We start from the raw sequence: 25,604 nt of genomic DNA on the forward strand, positions 1-25,604 counted from the left end.
AGGTCAGTACGCTTAAATAGAGTCACAATATGGACTAGTTTCTGTAAATATTAAGCTGCAAAAATAGTATTTGACTCCAGTATGTTCTGCATGTCTCTGTGTATGTAAATGGCACAGACAGCATTTTTGCACGAAAGCACCTCATGAAACTAAGTGGATATTTCATTACTGCAATATTAATTTCTCACTAGAAATTACATAAAAAGTGGAAAACGTTGATCAAAAACATTCATTTACACGCAAACTGACCACCGACCTCAACTTTCAGACGCCATCTTTATTTTTTGGCTTTACTCTCACAGAATGTAATGCACAGGGTTGTGGGATATTAAAGGCAGCCAAGGATATATCTATGCTGCTTTCAAAAATCGGCCAGATGAAGACATCTCAGGAGATAGGAACTTAAGCTAACATTGAATTTGGACGTGCCTTGATGCCTCCCGACCTTGGAATGTGTCCTCCGAATGCAGCATTTTTCAGTTTTCGGATGCAGCCCTGCTTTAGGAGTAGGTGTGTGGGAGGGGTAAAGGTTAGTGGTGGGGTTGGAATTAGGCAATCAGGTAGCGATTTCAAAGAGGAGATGCATAATCTGGCTGGGGTGCAGAATTCAGCACAACACTGGCACTAGGTGTGCCGCGTTATTCTGTATACCAGTATTGATGATAATCGTGATATTCAAAGCAACAATTATCGATTTCATGTTAATTTAGTGTGTGAAGATATACTGGTATTATCGATAACCACAATATTTAAAATGAACAGTTCTCTTATGATAACACCACATGTAAATACTCCAACGCCAGACCCTGGTTGAGCTACCAGGTGGCAGTATTGTGCCTTAACGCTGACACCTGTCACACATGAAGAAGACGTAGTGCTTGCAGCTACTCCGAGGAGAGCCTTGTTCATCAGAGTAAGTTGCCATTATTTTACTAGTCATAAAATGGGAAACGTTATATTAACCTGTTAAAAGCTGTTTTCTGTGTTCATATGTTTAAGTAAAGAGTGATTATTTTAATAAGTACCGCATTTTCTGCACTCGTCTTGTTTTTGTATTTGCAATCAATACGGCCTGTGTGTAGTAACACTTTATTTCTTTGTTCAAATCTAACAGTTACACGATTAAAACTGACCTTGAAAAACTGAGTGACCATATTGCTACATTAAACTCAGTAAAATGTTAAGTTGGTTGCAGTGCCATGCAATTAATGATGTGGTCATTCTTCAATAAGGGCAATTAGTTAACATTAGTTAAAGCTGCAGAGGGTAACTTTTGTAAATATATATTTTTTACATATTTGTTAAACCTGTCATTATGTCCTGATAGTAGAATATGAGACAGATAATCTGTGGCTCCTGGGCACTGGGCTCCTCCCAGTGGTCCTATTGCCATTTGCAGAAAGTCATCCGATCCCGGTAAAAATCAACCAATCAGAGCTGCGGTCCGAAACTTTGTTTGTGTTCAAAATATAGAAAAATTTATATAATAAGTGAGTACACCATTAACCCATTTTCCAAACCGTGTTTTTAGCTTGTCCTAAATCACTAGGGTGCACCTATAATAAGTGTTTATATTCGGACTATTTTAGATTGCTTCGGGAGTACCGCGGAGGAGTAACCTAGTACCTTTGTGATTCTTCATAGACATAAACAGAGAGAAGTAGTTCCGGCCACGATGTTCTTCCGCAAGACGCAAGCAGTTCTGTTTATTAACCGCTAGAGCGTCAAAAGTTCCCTACCGCAGCTTTAAAGGGATAGTTCACCCAAATAGCAAAATTATGTCATTAATAACTTACCTGAAGATGAACACCGAGCCGAGCCAGATAACGAACAATACACTGACTCGTTTTCGAGTCAAGAACCATATCTGTCAGATGCATCCGATTCAAGAACCAAGGAGCTGATGATACTGCGCATGTGTGATTCAGTGTGAAGCAGAATGACACACAGAGCATCTGAACCAAACTGATTCTTTTGGTGATTGATTCTGAACTGATTTTGTGCTAGTGTTATGAGTGTGGGTAAACCGAAGGCTTGAATCAAGGGCAATCATCACAAATGACGCCATTACGTTGAGCACAAAAGAACCGGTGAACCGCTTTCTTCAACCAGTTTATTGAATCGAACTGTCCGAAAGAAGTACTGGTGATCCAAAAACTGATGCAACCGGTTCTTGACTCGTGAACGAGTCAGTCTATTGTTCGTTATCTGGCTCGGCTTGGTGTTCATCTTGAGTTCTCTCTTCACAGCAGTTCAGTCAGTGTACTGTTTGAGTACATGAATAACTCCGGGATATTGGTTTGTTTGAACTCAGAGGGAGTGTCAGCCACATTAAAAAAGTTAACAGCTTAAGTCATTTGTGGATTAATGCGTATTGGAGACGCGAACCGTTTAAAGCGATTCAGTTCGATTAGATGAACTGGTTCAAAAAGATCTGGTTACATCGAATGATTCATTCGCGAACTGGATATCACAAACTGCTTTGTTTTTAACTCTCTCTCACAACAGACACGGAAGAGAAGACAATGCTGAATGAAGTCATAGTTTTTGCTTTTTTTGGACCAAAATGTATTTTCGATGGATCAAAAAATTCTGACTGACCCTCTAATGTCACATGGACTACTTTGATGATGTTTTTCTTACCTTTCTGGACATGGACAGTATACCGTTCATACAGCTTCAATGGAGGGACTGAGAGCTCTCGGACTAAATCTAAAATATCTTAAACTGTGTTTCAAAGATAAACAGAGGTCTTACGGGTTTGGAAGAACATGAGGGCAAATTATTAATGACATAATTTTGCTATTTGGGTGAACTATCCCTTTAACTCAGAGGGAGTGTCAGCCACATTAAAAAAGTTAACATCTTAAGTCATTTGTGGATTAATGCTTATTGGAGACGAGAACTATTTCAAACAATTCAGTTTGATTTGGTGAACTGGTTCAAGAAGATTCGGTTACATCGAGTGATTTGTTCATGAACCGGATATCATTAATTGCTGTGTTTTGAAATCTCTCACAACAGACCGGGAAGAGAAGACAATGCTGAATAAAGTCGTAGTTTTTGTTTATTTTTGGACCAAAATGCATTTTCGATGCTTCAACAAATTCTAGCTGACCCTCTGATGTCACATGGACTACTTGATGATGTTTTTCTTACCTTTCTGGACATGGACACACAGTTTCAATGGAGGGACTGAGAGCTCTCGGACTAAATCTAAAATATCTTAAACTGTGTTCCGAAGATGATAGGAGGTCTTACGGGGTTTGGAACGACATGAGGGTGAGTTATTAATGACATAATTTTCCTTTTTGGGTGAACTAACCCTTTAAGAACTCAGAACAAAGCACTCCTTAAGAACACAACTTAATAAGGGGAAGACGAGACACACTTGGAATCAAACTGGAAACAACCAGGGAGACAAACAGAAAGACCAAATATAAACAAATAAACATAAGGAGCTCATTGGGGGAAAAAAAACACAACACAAGACTGAAACAGAGTCTGACATCACTTCCTCATGCATCACAACATCCAAATGGGTGCTCTGGAGAAACCCCGGGACAGACATGGGACAGCAGGCCTCCACAGTGGATCCAGCAGTTCAGTGCAACATGGCGGAGTAGGGAACTCAGGAGGCCATGGTGGAGAAGGCAGCTCAGGGAGCCATGGCAGAGTAGGGAACTTAGGAGGCCATACTTGGGTAAGATTACGAATTCTGAGGCCCTCCGTGGACCAGATATAGGGACCACGACCCTCTCAGGGCCTAATTCAAGAACAGTACCCATCCGTGGGTTAAACTCAGGAACCACAGCCCTCTGTGGCCTAAACTCAGGAACATGAGCCCTCCGTGGGCTAATCTCAGGAACAGGAGCCCTCACTGGGCTTGAAGCGGGAACTCCATCCCTGTCTTTATGCTGGTCTGGGCTAGAGAAATCACTTGAATCTGGTCAAATCACTTAGAGCTGATACTGGAACAAACTCAGAGGCTGGGGCTGACTCTGAAGCGAGCTCTGAGGGGCGCTCACTGCAAGAAAAAAGGGCCATGAGCCATCCATTGCTCCTCATCCTTCTTTTTTGATAACGGGTGAACAAGGGAGCCAGTGGGCTTGAGTGAGCCACAGCTGGCGGGCTTGACTGGTGAATGGCCTGCAGGCTTGCCTGAAAAATGGCCGGCGGACTTGACTGATAAACGGCTGGCAAGCTTGATGGCAGGCTGGTTCTGGATCTGGGCAAGAAGCTCTCCTGACACCTGAGGATCCATTCCCTCCAGCTAAGTCCTGTGGTGTCTAGGAGGTCCACGGGGTGATGGTAATTAGCCCCAAGCCAGAACAGCGAGTCCAACACCATCGCCACAGTGAGCCTGCAGAATTCCCAAGCATACTCAACGAAGGGGAGATCTCTGCGGGCTAAGGCGGAGAAACAAGCAGCAATTTCCATGATCACGGGGGGGGGAAAACAAGAAAACAAAAGACTTTCAAAGATGGAAGCAAAACGGGGATAAGGGGTTCTGCTTACTTTCTGTTTTGGTCTGGTATTCTGTCACAGTGTGTCTACTGTGAAGGAATGAGGAGACGAAGGAGATTCCAGAATATTCTCAGACTTTATTTACAACAAGGATAACCACACGGAGATAAATGATGAATATCGGACAAAATACTGCTTAAGAACAAAACTTAATCACGGGAAGACAAGACACACCTGGAATCAAATTGGAAACAATCAGGCAGAAGGAACAGGAAGACCAAATATGGGAATAAACATAACATGGAGCATGTGGGGAACAAAACACAACATAAGACAGAAACGGAATCTGACAGTCTTATTTTACTTATTATATTGTTTTAAATAGAAATTTTAAAGCTTATAAGCATTTTTTTTATTTGACAGGTGAAAATGATGCCATTGCAAAGGTAAAAATAAAATACCCTTGTAAGTCAATTTAAGGTGTCACATGTCACCTTATATAGGAAGGATAATTTTTAATCAGATTTTTTGATTATTGATCAGAAGGTGCACCTAAATTTCTTAAATTGGGAGGACAAGCACTCCTAATTACAAGAAAAAAAAACACTGCTTTAAAACTGGGTGTGACGGGTATGGCTGTGGAATGGGGTTTAGCCGAGGAAATATTTTCATTCAAAAGACAGAGGAATACAAGAGTAAGAAGTGTCGTGTGAAATTACTACACTCAACTAACACCAGGGAAGGCAGTTTTTGTCAGAGCCTTATTTATTCTTCTTTCTGACATTAATTATCATTTTTACACCAGACATACAGTACAGACCAAAAGTTTGGACACACCTTCTCATTCAAAGACTTTTCTTTATTTTCATGACTATGAAGTAGTGTAGAGTCACACTGAAGACATCAAGGGCTATTTGACCAAGAAGGAGAGTAATGGGGTGCTGCGCCAGATGACCTGGCCTCCACAGTCACCAGACCTGAACCCCATCGAGATGGTTTAGGGGTGAGCTGGACCGCAGACAGAAGGCAAAAGGGCCAACAATTGCTAAGCTTCTCTCAGGGAACTCCTTCAAGACTGTTGGAAGACCATTTCAGGTGACTACCTCTTGAAGCTCATCAAGAGAATACCAAGAGTGTGCAAAGCAGTAATCAAAGCAAAAGGTGGCTAATTTGAAGAACCTAGAATATGACATATTTTCAGTTGTTTCACACTTTTTTGTTATGTATATAATTTCACATGTGTTAATTCATAGTTTTGATGCCTTCGTTGTGAATCTACAATTTTCAGAGTCATGAAAATAAAGAAAACTCTTTGAATGAGAAGTGTGTCCAAACTTTTGGTCTGTACTGTATATATCGGTTCAAAATATTGGTTATTGGCATACTTGATCAGTAATAATCGGTTCTGGCAACTGCCATGAAAACACATATCTGTCGACCCCTAATTCAGAACAGACAATGGCCATGGCAGTGGATAAGCTATTACTCTGACATCAATCCATCCATTTTCTCCAGTCTGAAACATTCAGTCAAATTTGTAAAAGAGTAATCGGCAAACCATGAGTGGTTTAGACGTCATTTGATCTTATATTAGTTGATATTTGTTTTGCTTTATTTTTGTAGTGTGTAATTATATATCGCCGCCCCTGCCTCGCACCCAGCAATCAAGCAGCATTAAAAACCCAGCAGTTTGCTCAATAACATGGCTGGGTGTTCGCTCAGGTCAACTGCTGAAATCATGGGAATTATCATTTAAAAGTTTGGAGGCCCTGGTTTATACAAACACACACGCGCGTACACGCGAAACTCTAAGCGGTATGTCAGAGGAGTGGAATTTGGTTTTAATCTAGACAAGTGCTGACGGCTTGTGCACTGAGGATGACAGAACATCAGACCGGATGAGACAACGTGTGAACAAACCCCGCTCATCCTAATGTGAGCCCACCAAATGCACAGCAGGAGTCACTCACGCAGAAAAGAGAATTTAAAACAGAACTAACTGTATTTGAGTAAACAGAGTGAGAACATTTGCTTGTCTAATTCTGGGTCACCTGTCTAGTGATATTACTGAAGCTGTGCTCACTTTCAACAGCAGCAGCGCATTAGGGCAAATAGCAACCCTAATATAGATATGTTACATCATCCATAAGATATTATATATTTCAAATGTTTTCAGTTATGCAAAACAGTAAATGTGGCAAAAATCTTTAAATGGGGATATAGTATCACATTTTCCCCCTTTAACATCCAATTATAATGTTACTAGAGGTTTCTTGCACCAAAAGTAGTTCTTGCTTTACATGGCCATTCTCCATCCTCTTTCTGATCCATATTAAACAGGCGGTTTTTCCAACTATATCTATAAAGCTTTTATATTTAAACGATTTGTGATTAGCTAAACTCCATGTAATGAAGAAGGACAGTTTCATTGTTCATCAAGACAGACTAACTTTTTAATTCTAAACTTTTTAACCCTAAAAAAATACAAATTATATTTATGTTTAGATCCATTAGCAGTCATTTATAAGTCAGCATAATACTGTAGTATAACAAATAGGGCTAAACGATTAATTGCATTTGTGATGATATCGCAATGTGACAAAACTTTTTTTATTAATCGCAGAGGCTGCAATTACACTTGGTCACGTGATACGTGAGAGTAAAGACGTTTGTTCGACTGGACTTGAAGATCGATCCATGTATGACATCAAAGTACGGCGAGAAAAAGCACAAGGAGACGTTCGCCCCCTCTCACAGTGCTTTGATGACACACACTGATCAGTCTAATCAGTACTGCTTCAAGTCGTACACATCTAAGTGCAGTCTTCAGAGGAAGCATCAAGTTGTCACGCTACAGTGTTGCCAAGTCCACGGTGCGGACCACAGCATGGTATTTTACCCCCTGGAGTACCAAAGTGGAGGGGGGTCGAAACATGATTGGGCTAGTTTTGAGTAGCAATTGGGTGGGTTCTCTTGTGAAAACCTGGCAACACTGGCACGCTATATATATATTCTTATTTATTTATTTAAAGTCTTTCTAAAACAGTGGTTCTCAAATTGGAAAATGCTGAAAAAGAAAATGAATAAAACAGTAAAAAGCCAAAGGATGTAACGGGAGATGGGAGATTGATCAGTTTGTGAAAGGGAAGAAAAAGCCATAGATGATGTCACACAGACCCAGGAAGATGCTGTTCATTTAAAAACTAAATGCAGAAAACATGAAGAGGCATATCTTGCTCTCGGCTTCACTTACTGTGTCTATACCGGATGATACAGTTATGTGTTGAACCGCAACAGCCCTACTGTTCACTGGATGCGACGAAGTGACCATTGCAAATCATTTAACTTTGTGTCAGTATGTCATAAATAGAACAAGGCATTAATTTAATGTTGGGTTATTCTCTCTATGCTATTTTTCTGTGTTTCAAGTGATGCAGGTGTATTTTCCCTGTAGGTTTTTTTAATAAAAAAAGCATAACTTTTTCATAATGTTTGTTGAAATTATTTGGAGCGACCAAGATTTTTGAGAACCACTATTAAAAGTTAACAGACAGTGTTTAAAAAGTGCAATCCACATGTTTACATATGTTTATAACTGTTTTTGAATTACCTAAAGTAGTGTGGTAAAGCATTATGTTGTCATAATTATTACATGCTTACAAGGTTGGAAGTTCAACAAATAAGTCTATATACTGCTGTGACTGTAGTTGTGTAATACAGATGTCATTCATATCAATTCATGCATAACATAATTTCATTTTAGCATAGGCCTGGCCTACAGAAAAAGAACATTTCTGTCTAATCTATATAATATTGTATTGGACATACTATACAATGATTTTTAGCTCGTCTCTGTTTAATGATTCAGAACATAAAGAGCTTTAAAAAACAATTGCATATTAAATTGGAATCGCAATATTGGTAAAAACAAGTTATACAATATATTCAGAGCTGATATTATGAAGATCTTATTTTTTTCCAGATGTGGACCAGAATCAACAATTAACCTTGGAGAATTTGATTCATTGGCATATGATTCATTGGTACTTATGTACTTAAGTTTTTGTAAACACACCTTTTTGCAGCTGTGGAACTTATCCAACGTACAGATTTATGAGAGATAACAAAAGCTTTGTTCGGACAGGACTAGATTTACCTGAAAAATGTTAGGTAAATATGCATTGTACATTATGGTATTATCCTGTCTTACCAGACAAACTGCCTGTTTGTTTTTTGGCTTATTCAGTGCTCTGAGAATTGTAATTCAGTGTCTTTGACTGCAATATATTATTATTTCTCATTATTTATTTTGACCTTTGTTGAATACTGTAGCTAAACGTTTCTTCTTGTGCTGTCTGGTGAACCTTCATTATGGACATAGACAACATTAATGGCAACTTTCCTAATAAAATATCAGTTGGTGGTTCATGACCTGCTAGCGTCTGGTTTAAAAATAGAGCTATATCAATAAACAGTAAAGTTTATAGACAAAGCAATGATGGATGATGATGAGAAATGTTGAATGCAATAACATTTGTTTTCCAAAACAATGTCCATTCTTCCTTGAAGACTTAACAGAATGTTTATCAGTGGTATAAAAGCAACTATTTGGCCTTTTGCATGCACAACATACTAAGCACTAAATTACGATGGAGAAGTCAACGGTTTCCACAGTTTTTTGTATATTTTTCAATTGTCATCTTTGATTACATTTTCCTGCAGAGACTTAGGACAGAGAGAAGAGAAGACGACTTTGTGTGGTTTTGAGTGACAACAGGTGACCTGTCACCGTGTGTGGGTTTGGTGGGAGTGCCACGACATAATCACAGCGCACCTGAGACTGTTGCCATGCCAACAGCTGACCTGCTAACCCGAGCATCTCCAGAGCTAATCAACAGCTCTGGGTCTAACTGCCATCCCACCCTGAACTCGCTCGCAGACACACACATTCACTGACCTGTCCCTCCTTGGTGTGTCTGGTTGCCGTAGAGATGAATGTCATCTCCTGATGGGATGGGAGAGTCCTGGCCCTCCTCTCGCTCCTCGCTCCCCTCCTCATGTTCTTCTCTCTCCCTCTGTTCTAAGAGCAGACACACACACAAAACAGCCTCAATCTATTGATATTTTTTAACACATATTTTAATACACACAAATGTTTATAAATTCTACACTAAAAAGTAAGAAATGCTACAGTAAAAACATTTTGTTAATTTAAGTTGCTTGGTATTTTAAAATTATATCACTTAATGAACTAGCCCATATGATTATAAATTGTGAAATATACAGGCACCAGTATGCAGTGTTGGGGAGAAAATAAAAACATACAGTTTAATAGCGTTATACAATTTTATTACAAAATAAATGTAACTGTAATCATGTATCTGACATTTTTTTCATTAAATTACAGTTACTTATTTAAAATGCTTATTCAGTATCTGTTCTATTTCCTATTAGGGTTTATGTGTATTTTTTACAAAGCATTCTTAGATGTCAGTGTTTCCTGACAGAGCTATGCAAAGGTTTGATTTCAAAACAGTATCAAAGCTACTTAACTATTTCTAGTTATGATTTAAATGAAAGTAATTATGAAAGTAATCAAAAAAAAATAATCAAATGAGATCAGTAACATAACTTTAATAAAGTAACTGAAATAGTTAAACTACTTACTATATTTTAAATATTTTAACTTGTAATCTGTAACCTAATACATTTCCAATGCAACTTTTCCAACATTGTCAATATGCGATACAGTACCACCAGAAACATTGTAATCATATTTTTACAGTGAATTTCTGGCAATCACAGCCGTAATTTTTGTTACTGGAAATTTGGCATAATATATTTTACAGTATAGCAAAGTATACAATATTAATTTACAACAGCACAATATTCATTTACTCTTCATAGAAATAAAATAAAATACATATCCAATTTCTACTAATTGATATTATTACTGCAGAACCTTTCATATCTACATACATACCTACACTGTCCTCTGCTGACCCTATAAATTTCTGACAAACTCAAATGTAAAAGATGCACTTAATATACATAATTAATATGCTACACTGTACATTTAATCCATCCATTCTGAACTGATATTCCAGCACCGATAAGACAGTTCCTCAAAACAAACACTACATGGCTTCAATAATCCATACATTTCTCTCGTTATTCCTGTTGAATACAAAGTGTTCATAGGGTTTAATACCCCACAGATGTGACTGTGTAGCCAGAGTGTGGCTGAAGCTGTGATTTATACACACATGGCAGCTCGTTATTGTTCTCGCTTCCCTGGTTGAATGTGGCATGTGAGTGGCTATCGGTTCCATATCTTTCTCCTCATCTATTCATTTATTCACTAATCCTTCCCCCTATTATTCTCTATGTAAAGCTGGAGAGGAGAAGGGGCTGTTAATCCATGTGTGCTCATTGACTCTACTGCCCTGGACCTACGGTGAGCGGGCGAAAGGATATTCCTCTCCCCGACGACGGTGCTCCCCTTTTTTTCCCCTTTTCTCGCTCGCTCTTTCAAGGTCAGCACACCGTGGTTGATCATATTCAGAAGTGTTTGATTCACTGAAAGCCTATTCGTGAACAAATTAACTCATTTATTGAAAAAAACCCACATACTTTTTATATAATTACATACGTATAAACAACCGCCCCTTGAATTGAACTGAGAGAGAGAGACGACATAAACAGTGATTTCTGAAATGGCATAATGAGAGAATACTTGAGAAATCCCAATATGCCACAAGCTTTACTTGCACTAACAAAATTTACACATTTAATTTTACAGACAGCATTTCAGGCCTTTTTTTGTTTTGTTATTTTTGCTCGGATTTGCTGCATCGGGCTTCAATGCAGCAGAATCTGAGGCAGATTACTTGTCTCTCTTTGGCACTGATTAGAAAACCAGAAATATGACATTTTGAATAGAGGAATAGTCAGAAATGAGGGCATGCTTTAGAAAATACTGTAGAAAGGAGTTTCCTTCTCCCTGTGTTTTGACCTTCACAGCTCTCCTCTAGGCTCTGTGCTGAACAACAAACACACCAACCAACTCCTAAGACCCTTTCACACTGCACGTTGGTCCCAGAAAATTGCCGGAACATTGCCGGATTGCCTTCTGTTTGAATGCAAACACGTCCATGGATTGATTCTGGGATCGAGCCCGGGTTGGAGACATATTAACATTGTCGGGTTCAGTCCCGAAACGAGCTCTGTGTGAACAAAAGCCCGAACCAATGCCGTAAAGAGTGTGTTGTAGTGATGACGCACATTAGGGTGTTTTGAAGGCAGATCAATGTTCGCAACAAAAAAATATGTGCAAACTGTAATGAAGCAAAGATCAGTTAGTTCCTCACCATCCTGATGTCACGTGTCATTAAGGGACCTTTACAGGTAGTGTATGAACGCTCACACATATTCCGGGAAATCACTGACAGTGTGAATGAACCAAAATCTAATGATCAGGGAACAATTGCTGGGACACATAACCCGTGTATTATCTGGAATCTCAGTGTGAAAGAGACTCTACAAACATTCACTCACCCATCTCTTGATAGAAGTATCCATTCTTAGCCATCCCTGAGGAGGGAGCCTCTGCAAGAGAAATTAAAACCACAATTATCAAAAGACGTCAAATAACTATGAGTGTGTGTTAAATAACACAGCATGAGTAAGTGTTTTGGATTACCGTAAGAGAATAAAGCAGGTTTGATCAAGCACTGATCCTTAAGTACTGGGACAAAACAGGCTACAAAAATGAAAGGTTATCTGTACAGGAATGAACACGTTCGGGTGCTGTCTCTGGCACCTATTTTCTCCCAAAACGCATTTTTACTCTCAATAAATGTCCACGCCAACAGACAAAAAAATTATGTGTAAAACAGCTATCATAAATATTAATTAAGAATTAAGAATAAAGTAATTAATACATTTGGAATTAATTAATTGAGACTACAGGATAGTTTCAAACTGATATTCAGCTCCATCTGTTGTCACCACACTAAGACAGGAAATATTACAGCTTTGACAAAAAAAAAAAATCTAGAAGCATTTTTTCTTCTGAGATTGGTTGCTACTACCAAGATCAATTCAAAATTAGGGAAATTATTTAAAAATCCCAAACAATTTATTTACAATTTAGAGTTGACATATTATGGCTGTGACCTGTGAAAATATGAGCCTAATTACTTACATTTATTTTATTGTATTAACCCACTAGTGAACTTGTCTATGTGACATTTTGTCCTCATAGCATATCTAAAGAGGAGCTTCAGGATAAAGACTTTGCCAGATTTTTAAAAGGTTTTAGGTGTTGACAAATTCCTTTTAAAAGAAAAATATTTTTTTAATTAACCTCCTTCTTCTGTCAGGATACAGTAGTAATTTGTTATTGAAATATGCATATTTATATCTCTGTTGTTATTAAATTTAACATATATTTTGATGGATGTGAAAACTGTGAGCTATGGTCAAAGGACAATACAAAACAATTTGTGTTCAGAACATTCCAGTGTTAATCTCTGATTTCTTTCCAAAAAATAATATCAGTTGAAGTCCCATGACCCAAGAATCAATATGAATATGCAAATGTGATTATGCCACACACACACGCCCTTATGATGGCCTAAACAGCCACACACACTCCAAAGCACAATTACATTGATACACACACACAAACCCGTGTATTTATTCCAACATGCTCACACTCAGGCATAAACACATGCACATGGAACCAGCGCACATTCTCCCACACCTGTGGCCTACAGTCATTTGGTGCAGTTTAAGGGGATATTTATGAGGTGAAGTCAGCCGTGACTGAGGTTTCTCTTTTCCCACTTTCTGACTCCCTTAATTGTCAGGGACCTCCCTTTCCAGCTAAAAACCCTGTCTAAAGAGAGTATGCATGTACGGCTGGCACAAGTGTACCACAGCACTCACATTTTGGAACAGGAACATAATACACTCACACCAACACACACAAACTTGCACAAGTCTCGTCCTGTTGTACAGTGAACAGACTACATCAGACGAACTGACAGAGAGTTTGTCTCATATTTCTCTTCAGTGACAGCCCAAAAAGCTGCTGTGCCGTTATATGCAGCAGGATGTAAAAAAGCAGAATGTGTCAGCGCAGGAAACAGATTGTCTAAATATAAAGCTGATTTGAAACTCCAATCAGCTGAGACTGCCCAGTCCAACTTAAGAAGCCTCTGAATGCTTGACAACCCTCATAATGTGCCTTAAATTAGCACTTATTTAAAATCAATAAAAAACCCTCACTGAAGACTGAAGATTCGTATATAACAAAGACATGGCTAGGCTAACGCCCTCATGCTCATGTCTCTAACTAAATCATTTTCTACAATAATTTCTTGAGGGTTATTCTGACAGCTTTTGTGTTATTAATTTGAAGCCAACCAAAACAAGGTTGTGAGCGTTAGAAGAGCAGTCTGTTCAATATGTTGTACTGTCTCAAGGCAGTGTGATCTCATTAGTATTGTGACAACCCACAAACACACACCCACACACACACACATATGCACATTATTAAATGTGCGAAACATGTTGATGTTACACTGTAAAATTAAATAAACTTGCATTAAATATGACTTAGTTTCATCATTTCCTAATAAGCGCCACACAGGACTTACAAAGTCTTACAAGGCTTTACATTTTAGATGCTTTCAATATGTTCACAATACATTAAACAATAGGAGACTTAAAATACACACCTTTTTCCATTAATTCAAGGCCTTAAACACCAGGAGAAAAAAACAACTGATGTTGCAAAGGGTACAAATGTCATTTTTATTGAATCTAATGGAAGACTGAAAGCGATATAAATGTATAAATTCCATTGCATAAATGTTATTGCCTGTTTTCAATTTAAAACTGAAATTTGACCACATAAAGTAGCATCCTTTTTATTAGATATTAGTGTTGGTAGAATCTTTCACAAAATAGTGTTGAATTTTAAATGTCTAGCTACTTATTTCACACTTATTGATCTTTAAAACTAAATCATTGCACTGGTTTCATGTCTGTGAACAGTAAACTCTTCCTCCTTTGATTTGAGTTGCCATCTCAAATGTTTTGACACTGCTAGACTACAGAGACAGACTATCCTGAGAATTTAAATTTGAAACATAACACAGAGAGTGGAGCGTAATGGAGCGCAGCAGATTGATATTGGAAATATGGGATGGGGGACCATTTGTCCATATCTGATTATTTTAGGGGGGTGGGTAGTGAGGAGCTTGTCCCCCGAAATGTGGTTACGACCCTGCATTCATTTAACAGAATTGTCCGTGTGTGAAAAGGACCTGTTGCCAAAATGCCAGTAAATAAATTGAAAGGCCATTTCCGACAAATTACATCATAACCGCATTTTGATGCTGATGTGTTGATCTGAATGCGTTTCAATACAAATAAAAGACGGGAAGCTGTTTGATTAAATATATTTTGTACATTTGCTGAAAGCAGTCACTTTAATTTGAAATTTTACAGGTTTTATATATGAAAGTTATTGGTGTCCCTTCAAATGTACAAAAAACACATGTACGATTAACACATGCTTAAGCTCGAATTCAAGTCTAATTTTTACAACCAGGAGTTTTCAGAAGACTTTTGTTTAAGGTTCTATTTTTGCATATTTTTGAATAATCAAAGCCCAGGTACATCACAATACAAATCAAACCTAACCACAGTACAAAAAAAAAAAAAAAAAACATATCTTATGCAGTCTCATAGGTGTTTGTGTCCAATCAAATACAGCGTTTACACTGACTGAGGTCTATGATCACAGTAAAAGCCCCAAGGTCACAGTATAAGGTCACTCTCTCACAGTAGATGACTGCAAACAGCAAACAGGCAGGTTTTAGCATTTCACCTCACACACTGCTATTACATGATGCTCACAACCCACCCAGCTCTAATCAAAGACATGCATTAGCATTTGCATAAATGGCTTGAGCCAGCAAACCCATAATTCTTTAAATGTCCTCCTGCTGTAACATAATTTAGGAAGCCAAGAGTAAGCTGGTGAGGCAGACGATAAAAAAACGACTCTCTCCCTCCCCTGCCATTCAAAGTCAGTGACGACACAGCAGCCGATTGGTATTCTGTGTGTGTTCCTGTCAGAACCGTCCCTACAGACAAAACACCTTTAGCCCAGCCATGCCTACAGGCCCTCCGGAGGGGACGCAGTCACTGTGCTATTTACCCCCACTCTGACCTTTCACTGGGTACTTCGTCTCTGCTGCCTCCAGCTATGGGTACTGTGTGACCAACCTTTACCAACCCCTGGCTCAACGTCTGATCTAAAGATATTTCTCTAATGCCGTGTTACTGCATGCTTATTTCCACCGCAGATGCATGTCGATATGCAAAGGAAGCGAGCAGGACTGATAGAGGAAGTGGTGCTGCGGCACTTTCAGCATTAAATCACTCAGGTCCAGGGACGGCAAGCATCACACTTCCTTTTTAGAGGTTACTGTAGGTACGGTACTCAGTAGGGTTGTGCTGACAAAAGATAGTAGCATGTATAAACGACGATGCCTTTGATAGATGATGATTATTATTTATTTTTATTATTATTATCAATATCATCAGGCAAGTAATACTATATAATTAATATTAGGGCTTATTTGTTTCATAATTTTTCTTTTTAGGCGATTTTACAGTGTTCACAATCACACACAATTCCCTTGACTTTATGAACGCATTGGCTAATCAGAGGTGTTTAGATTAGTCTGAAACAACGGCGTTGTGTTGTTCAGTGCACAATCACTGACTGAATTCTGCTCTCTCGTGAATTCTATAAACAAAAACAATAAAGTGCAGATATAAGTGCGATGCGAGTATAAGAGATTTCTTAATTATACCGTGTAGATAGCGGCACTGATTATAACGGGAGTGTTTTAGAGGGCATATACTAATGCTAGACTGAAGTCAATGAAGATATTTTTTGAGAAAGTATTGTAAATGTTATTTGCTAGTTTTCTATAGCTACTGTTCGAATGACTTAGGAAATATAAGCAATATAATTAGAATAACTTACAATGTTTCTTTTACACTTATGTTAAATACAAATTCATTCATATTAAAAACAAATGAAATGAAGTAAATAAATAATTAAATAAATTTGCAGGATAATATCATGTTTCGCGATCTCACATGATGACTATAGGACGATATGATAATTGAGCATACTGGCCAACACTAGGACACAGACCAAGCCAAAACAGACATCAAATCAAACAAGCTAATGTTTGCATTCGAATCCTCACACAGGCAGGATGCATGAAGCACAAACAGATCCGTCAAGACCTGTTGTTTTAAATTCACCTTTACTGTTTTATTCATTCATGTTTGAAATGCGAAACTCTCTCGCTTTTTCTTCATAGTCTCTTCTATAATCACATTTCCTGAAAACCAGAGGAAACATTTTTTTTTTACATGGAGACGTGATCAAAGCCAATGTGCTGAAAGAATGAGAGATAAGAGGAGGGACAAAAAGACTAAACAGAAAGCTGTTTTTGGAACAAATCTTGATTAAAATAAATCCTGCTAATCACATTAATGCAAGGAAACATGGACAAATGATAACTCAAATCTAAAGCGAACAGAAAATACCTGGTGCAGGCTGGGTAGTGAACAGGCTCCTAATATCGGATCATCATTACTAACACAGGAAGTGCTGTCTTGGCAAACAGGAAGCAAAGAGCTGGCAGAACAGGTCTTTGTGTGTTTGTGTGTGTGTGCGCGCGCATGAATATTTGAACGTCAATGTAGTTTTACTCTCAAACACACGGATCATCTTTGTTTGCATTTGAATTTAATACCATGACTAGATTCAGTTCAGCTACAGAGATAAGCTAATGTGTGAGTCACAGACCGAAGCTTAGTAACCAGTGAGTTCTTTCCCTTTACACACATACACACACAGGCAATTTCAGGCTCTCTGCGCCAGTGAGCAGTGAGAGGGGTGTCTCTTTAAAGCTTGGTGGTCTGGTTGTTAAGAAATACTCATGTATGCGGTTAGTGTGCAACAAAACCACAAACAGCCTGTGTATGTATTCAGTTACGTACTCAAGATAAAGAGCATAAAACATCAAATATGCCTCAGAATCACTCTCTTTCTCTCTCTCTCTTTCCTTCTCTCCTTGCTTTCATTTTTTATTTTTTTCTCAAGACAAGACCAGACACGCTAGAAAAATACTGTCGAGATGACCGAACTCTCTCTGGCGAATAATGCAAATTAACAGACAAAGTGTGCGAAGATGAAACAACCATGCAAGAGCAAGCATGTTGTTGCACGGCCGAAGTGACTGTGTAGTTTGTATGGTGTGAAAGCGAGAGTGTGTAGTAAAGCTGTCCTCCCTCGCTCTCAAACACACAAACACACACACAGTTAAATACGCTCATCTTAGAAGTGCTAGGTCACACAAGACAGCCGCTCGATCTCACTACTTCCTTCAAGACAGTAACCTTAATGTGATATTCTTCTTTGAAATTGAACCTCATAATAAGTGCAGCAGAAGTTTTGCAGCCCTGATGCATCTAGTTCTTCAGAACTGATTACAGCTGTCATGCATATCAAAATAAACATCTATGATCACAACTCAAATGTACATTTTGTAATTTCTTTAAAAAAAAAAAAACATAGAAGTCTCTGGTTTTCGTGTCTCATTATTGACATCAAACATGTCATGACTCATCTTGATGTGTCTTTTTTACATGCATCATACTGCAGAGCACTAACTGGAATTTTTCATAAACTCACACTTTATATTAGTTGTCTTTACTTGCATCAAAAAGTAACACTTTAATTTAATTACAGTGATACCAGTAAATTATGCATAGTTACAAGCAATTAACTTTACATAACCAAAGCATAAACCTAACCCTACAGTAAGAACATGTTGTTATTTGATGTTAATCATTGGTGTAATTACACAGTAAAAAGGACATGTTAAAATGAGGTGTAACCCAAAATATGTATTGTGTTCATGTTGTGTTGCAGAACCCTTTTGCTGCTATTGAGGTGGGATATGGTTAATTTTAGGAACAGGTTTTGCGGTATGGTTTGGTTTAAGGGTTGGTTAAGAGGTCAACAGTCTAAATGACATAATTACTAGGGCCGGGACTCGATTAAAAAAATTAATCTAATTAATTAGAGGCTTTGTAATTAATTAATCGAAATTAATCGCATATAAATATTTGACCTGAGAACAGTGAGAAGTTTTTTTTCACATGGATTTATAGTATACCATTGAATAATGACTGAATACATAAGCTTAAGCAACAAAATATTGTCTAGCAGACCAGTGCAATTTTTGCCATGAAGTGTAGCAATAGCATATTTAGAAACAATTTAGAAATAGTACATTTCAGAATTTCAGGAAGCTTATAGGTGCTGGAACTTTCTGTAAAGTGTTTTTTAAGTAAAACACAATACTGTCAATTACATTCAGAACATTGGAAACACTGACTATTAGAAAACATCTCTCTGTTGCTTCAGAGGCCATAACATACTAAGTCCAACTCTCAATAACCTTGGCCAAAACAATAAAGAGTTCAACATAAACTGCCAGTTGCACCAACAAAATAATAACATAGTTCAAAATAAAGTGTAAAGTCCACGCTAGCTGCTATATGTTTTGCGTTGAGGTGATACTTGAGGCTCGATCATGTGCTGCGGTGATATGCGAACGCTAGTTGGTGCTCCAGTATAATCGGTCCCGCCGAAACTCATCCAGTGAGAAACGTTCTGCGGTGCAAAAATACGTTATTAAAAATGCGGGAATTTTTTTTTCTGTAATTAAATTTTTCTTAGTTAACGCGTTATTTTTTGTGTAATTAATTAATCTCAATTAACGCGTTAAAGTCCCGGCTCTAATAATTACATGTAGTTTTTTTTAATTTTTTATATATAAGCACAATATAAAAAACATAAAGGCCTATGTACAAAATAAGTGCATTTTATCAAATGATTCATTTAAATGTTAGTACACATAAGATGACTTTATTTAACTTTTTTGGTCACACTTTATTTTAAGGTGACAATGTCATTTACATTTAATACTGATCAATATTAATTAACTGAATGTACATAGGTTAGGTTACAGTATGGATTAGGGTTAAATAACACATAATTATTGTTATTACAATAGTAAGTATATGTTACGTGTAACAAGTATTTAGCATTTTGTATTTTGATGAAAATATCTATTAAATTTTAGCAATATTTTATCAAGTCGAATTTAATTAATTTGAGTTCTTATTACTTACTAAAACAGCATTTTAGTCAACATAAGTAACATACATTTAGCTAATAAGAAACTGAAAAATCACACCAGATATGCAAAAAAATATTTATCTCAAAGTTATCGTACATCTTCAGAGGACTTGGAATATATTGGATTAAGTCGTATGCACTACTTTACGAACGTTTTATAATGTTTTTTGTTTTTTTTTCAGAGCTCATTAGCCCCATCCCCATATAGTTTCAATATTCTTCAAAACATCTTTCGTATTACACAGAAGCAAGAAAATCTAGAGGTCTGGAACGACGTAAAAGTGAATAAATGATTACAACATTTTTGGGAGAACTATCCCTCTATCTTTTTCATCAAGAGAGGAATTAATTTGTCATGGAAATCTCACGGCTCAGTCTCGGCAAGTTTGCATAATGTCCAAAAAATAAATAAATCTAGCAAATTGAGTTTGCGAGGCTGGTACATCCAGCCATATGGCACCATGTTCTAGCAGACCAAAAACATTAATCCCTGCCCTGACAAATGGACAATGTGCATTAAAAAATTGGAGGTAAGAAACAGGGCACATGGCCTGAAATTTAAAAGCACATCAAACATGTGAATGCATATTTACATAAGCTATTACAGCTGTAATATCATAAGAGAAGGTACAAATGCAGAAAGCATGTGCTTTGGGTTTAGAAATGCTGCTTAGTCACTGTTATTTCACAGACCTTTTTTCAGAGGTTTTTGAGATCTTTTAATCCGGCAGTACCTGTACGAGAAGGGCCATGCTTTGACACAGATACTGTATGACTGGCTATGTAAGAGATAAGGTATGAGAGAGAGAAAGCTGCCTCTTGCAGGCTGTGATGGTATTTTGGTTGTCTAGCAGTGTGTAGAGTGGTGGTCATTAAGCGTATACACCTCTACTAAACAGAAAGACAGAAAGAGAGACAGATTAAAGGAGCTTTCTGACACTTTTTAATGTCACTTACAGCCCTGCTCTACGAGAGAGCAAGAAGGAAAGAGAGGGGCTTAATATGCCTGCAGGCTCTTTGGCACTCTAGTCTCCAACTGCTTAGAGAGGGAATTCCTTCTGAAGACCAATAATGACACACATACATACTGAACGACTTCAGATTTTTTAAAGTCGACTTTTATGTGAAGAAATTTGATCCAAAGTTGACTAGTCGTTGATGACGTCATTAATGAACAAATAAGTCTGAACCTGAGACTCAAACACCTTGTGCACAGCTATGGCATGTGACAACGCTGCCCACATGGCTATTGCTCCTATAACAGCTCATTTTTATCAGTTCTTTTGTCTTTGGGTCATTATATTTCTCACAGACTTCTGCTTTTTTTTAATCAGATACAGAGAGAGATTTAGTTATTAAGAAATATATGCTTGAACTTTTCAGTTTCTAATCTATTTTATTGAACAGTGAAATCACAGAACAGTGTTGACAAAACATTTCCACGCTGAAGGATTCTGTGCACGCGCGATCTTAGCATAATGTACTATAGGAGTAGAGCTGCACGATTAATCGTTGAACGATCTCGATTCAGAAACCCACTTGATCTCATTTCTAAATGACAGCGATTCCCCGAGTCTATTAAACCTTTGGACAAAGTCTTACTGGATCATTCAAATCTGTGTTCGCACTGCCGCTGACACAGAGTTGCATGTTCGGTTAAGAAGTATCTTCACACACTGTCTTTTCAACTACACAGTATTATTTCTATCTTACAGTAATTCAAATTATCACAAAAATATTGGGGTAAAATTTATAGTTCAGATATAAACACTGATGTCTTCGGCAGTGATCAAAATAGAGTAAATCACCTTTTGAAAGTAACTGCGCTTCAAATAAAGTTTGTGTGGATTGCATTGTTTCACCACTAGATAGCGAAAAGTGACTTAAAAATGCATTTATCAATGAACGAATTATTAATTAAATAGAAATGATCAAAAACGCTGATTCATCCCGTGATGAAACAAATGAAGCAGGTTCATGAGTGAGTCGTTGAAATATAAAAAATTGGTGCATTAAATATATATATATATATATATATTTTTTTTTTTTTTTTTTTTTTTTTTTTTTTTTGATATCTATTTGGTCGCGTTAGTCATTGTTCAGTACATATTATTCGGCCTATTCACTTATCCGACCGAACACCGAAATAAATTTTTTTTGCTATTTTTGGCCAAACAATTTCGGTTGCCAAATATTCTGTGCATCCCTATAGAAAACCACTGTCAAATACATTCTGACACTCAAAGCTCTTCACTACAACACATGAAAATAAAAGTTCAGTCCAAAAATACGTCATGATGAGAAAAAAAAACATATATAAGTCGCACTGGACTATAAGTCGCATTTATTTAGAACCAAGAACCAAGAGAAAACATTACCGTCTACAGCCGCAAGAGGGTGCTCTACGCTGCTCAGTGGTAGACTGCAGGAGCACTAAGCAGCATAGAGCGCCCTCTCGTGGCTGTAGACGATAATGTTTTCTGTTGGTTCATTTCTCTCGGTTCATTTCTCCGGTTCATGTCAAATTAATTTTGATATAGTCCGGAAAATACGGTATACTATAACGTAGCCTACTTCTAAAATAATAATAACAATTTATAGAAACATTTTTAAGGAATATAGCTTTCCCCTCATTTTTAGTTAATATCTGTTGTGCAGCCCTTTGTGAAAACACAAAAATATACAAGTTATTTTCATTTGATTTCATTTGTAAAAAAATTAATTGTTTAAGATTTATGCATTAATTTCATTACCATCCTTTCTGATATTTGTACTTGTATATTGTATATTGTCACTCTGGTATTTGTACACAATATATACCGTGATACCATGATATTTTCTGAGGTGATTAATATACCATAAAAATCTCATACATTTACAACCCTAGCAACTAGTCGACATCAAGTTTAAAGTGTCATTGATGAACATTGAAGTTAACTAGTTGATTAGTCTGTGCAACCCCTTATACATACACACATACTGTTTCTTTGAGAATAAGGGAAGAGTGTGATGAGGCGAGGAGAAGGAGAGAGACACCGAGTTGTGTGTGCATGGGGCTGCTCGACAGAATATTCCTGGAGAGAAAAAGCCAAACAGTTGACGATGCATTCTCTCCACAAATAAACCATGGGAAGCGGCAGAGAAATATTAATATGCATGCTGTTGTGGGAGTAATAGAGGGAAAAACTCAATGCTATAATTATGAAATGAGGAAAAATGACTGTTTCTGCAAGCAAATGAGCATGTTACAGATCTTTAACATATAAACACACATTAAAAGATTTTAGAAAGGCCAAGCTGAATTAGTTTCTTCAAGCAAGTGTAACATCTGCATACATCAATTCTCCTCTGCTAGAAGACGCTTTTGGCTCTCTGCATGAAGTCTGGTCAAGAACTAGAGTCTACTTACATAGGAAAAGGTCTGAGTGGCAAGAAATCAGCTAGTGTTTTGTCTTAAGTCACACAGGTATATTTTGTAGCTAATGTATAGCCAACAAAACATTGTTTGGGTCAAAATTATACATATATTTTTTTACTTATGCTAAAAGTATTTAGGATATTAATTAAAGATCATGTTCCATGTAGATATTTTGTAAATCTCCTACCGTAAATATATCAAAACATAATTTTTGATTAACAATATGAATTGTTAAGGACTTCTTTTGGACAACTTCAAAGGCAATTTTATTCCATTTTATTTTTATTAAATTTTTTTTTGCACCCTCAGATTCCAGATTTTCTAATAGTTGTATCTCGGCCAAAAATTGTCCCATCCTAATAAACCATACATCAATGGGAAGCTTATTTATACAGCTTGATGTATAAATAAAAATAAAAATAAATAAATATCTCTTATGTTTTGTGATCCAGGGTCACATTTTATATTTTATTTAAAACATAGTATTCTGGCATGAATACCATAATTAATTAAAACAAGGACACAGCAGTGTTGATCTGTTGATTTCACAGACATAAGTCAGACATACAGTTTTGCTCACTGATTTCAATTTCATTGTTAAAACACTGAATATCTTTATTCAGATGTTCAAAGAACATACATAGCACCGGCCAATCATATCAGAACAGGCGATTTCAGCCTTTTTTTCTTCTTCTTTTTTTTTTGTGCAATATGCATGAGTGAACAGACTGTAGGCAGTCTGTTGGCATGTCATCTGAGGATCCTCTGATTGTAATAGAGAAGATACCATCCTGATAATAGATTTATTAAACCTCTGACGGAATAAGGTGTAATACAGTTATAATGTTCTTCAAATATTCGGTTGAAATAACCGTTCATGGCCATTTGCAGGGAAATCTTGAAGCTGCAGCCATTTGCTTTCAGATGAATTTCATACGGCAGAGATGTTTCTGCAGCATGCGGCTAGGCTGATGTGTCCGTCTCACCTCATTCTCTCAGTGTGATGGGAGCAATCACCAGGTGACCCTGATAGTGATCTATGCATACTCCACACATCACACAATGTTATATGGACGTATGTGAGCCGGCTGCTCCCTCTCTGCCTCTCTTCATCTCACTTTCTATAAGCCGTAGGAGAAAATACGCAGAGCAGTGTGTGTGCAAAAGTAAACCGCACCAAACAGTAACAGGAAAACCTAGGTAATATTATGAAGATGGCATCAGGCCATTTGACATTTGAAGGCCATGATGGTATCTAGTTTATGCAGTTTGTCATACAGCCTGGCACAACATCTGCTGGACCATGCGCATCTGTGTGTTTGTCTGCCGTATGCGTATCAGAAAAGTGGCATGTGTGTGAGGTATCTCCCCTGGTGCACGGGCAGCATCGCAATCAAAGGTCGGAATTCATCAACACTGGCATCCTCCGACATCTTGAAGCAATCTAAGGTTTACTCCAGGGGTGGGGGGGTGCGTCTGTTTGCCTGAGTGTGGGTGTTTGTGTGTGCATGCGGATGCGAGAGGGGGTTTTCTGGCATTCACTAACAGAAAGTGAGGATGGAGCGTTTGTAACTTTTCCCGCAAGCTATATTTAATCCATTACGGAGAAGCAGAGACATGTCTATCTGGGATCAGACTTTTAGCAGAAGAGATGCCCATTTAATTAGGCTCAAGCTAACAACACGCAGTATTTGGCAAATTGCACACATATTTGGGCCTCTAAAAACATCCACATTACGGCCGTGCCTGTAAATCAGAAGAGGGTCAAGCTCTCCATCGTATGAACGTCTGCGAAGGCTGCTCCATTCGCGCCCACAGACGCCGCTCTTTGTATGAGAGAGGATGCCCATATGGCCATTTTATAGCGTACCGTAAACAGAGGAGATAAACAGAGGAATGTGTGATTCTAATTTCCCTTGCAGACTGTAATGTACAACGGGTGGAAGACAAATGGGGAATAGAAAAGTCAGAGATGCCTAACTGCATTACCAACCTCTCTGGGACCCAGCAGATGACTGTACACGTACATACACAGATTAATAAAGGGACTCACAGACATGCAAAGTCAATTGGCCCTCCAGAAAATTACATCTATTCATATCCCACCATCTGCAGTGCAAATAGGATGCTCAATATGCAAACATGATGGGAAATCGTAAATAAAGGAATCTGGGGACAAAATGTCCACCTTTCATATGTGTGTAAGGAGAGGCGGGTGAGCAATCACAATGCTCGTTAGAGAGAAAGACAGTCATTCAAAGGACACAGCTTATTACATTAGTCCCGTCGTTAATTTTATTCTTTCATCCGTCCGTTTGAGCAACTTCGATCCTGTTGCAGCAATTGGTCACCAATATGAAAGTTCTCAGGCGGGCACGGCACACTTATGGCCCTGGTCCTGCTCCA

At 37.8% G+C, this 25,604-nt stretch overlaps 1 protein-coding gene across 8 annotated transcripts in view; it reads right to left on the reverse strand.

The window, feature by feature from the left end:
• The window catches only part of slc4a11 (solute carrier family 4 member 11), a 69,217-nt gene that overhangs the window by 37,270 nt on the left and 6,343 nt on the right, over positions 1-25,604 (reverse strand). For 5 of the 8 annotated variants that reach the window (XM_026224079.1, XM_026224081.1, XM_026224082.1 and 2 more), the window contains exons 2-3: positions 12,025-12,075; positions 9,425-9,547 (exon numbers count right to left, since the gene is read on the reverse strand). In XM_026224079.1, the coding sequence (XP_026079864.1) occupies positions 9,425-9,547; positions 12,025-12,075 (174 nt within the window). Of the gene's footprint in view, positions 1-9,424; positions 9,548-12,024; positions 12,076-17,115; positions 17,201-25,604 lie in introns of those variants that run through there. The other 3 variants (XM_026224086.1, XM_026224085.1, XM_026224083.1) reach the window with 2 other exon arrangements.

This window comes from Carassius auratus, chromosome 38 (assembly GCF_003368295.1).
Source record: "Carassius auratus strain Wakin chromosome 38, ASM336829v1, whole genome shotgun sequence".
Classification (NCBI taxonomy): domain Eukaryota; kingdom Metazoa; phylum Chordata; class Actinopteri; order Cypriniformes; family Cyprinidae; genus Carassius; species Carassius auratus.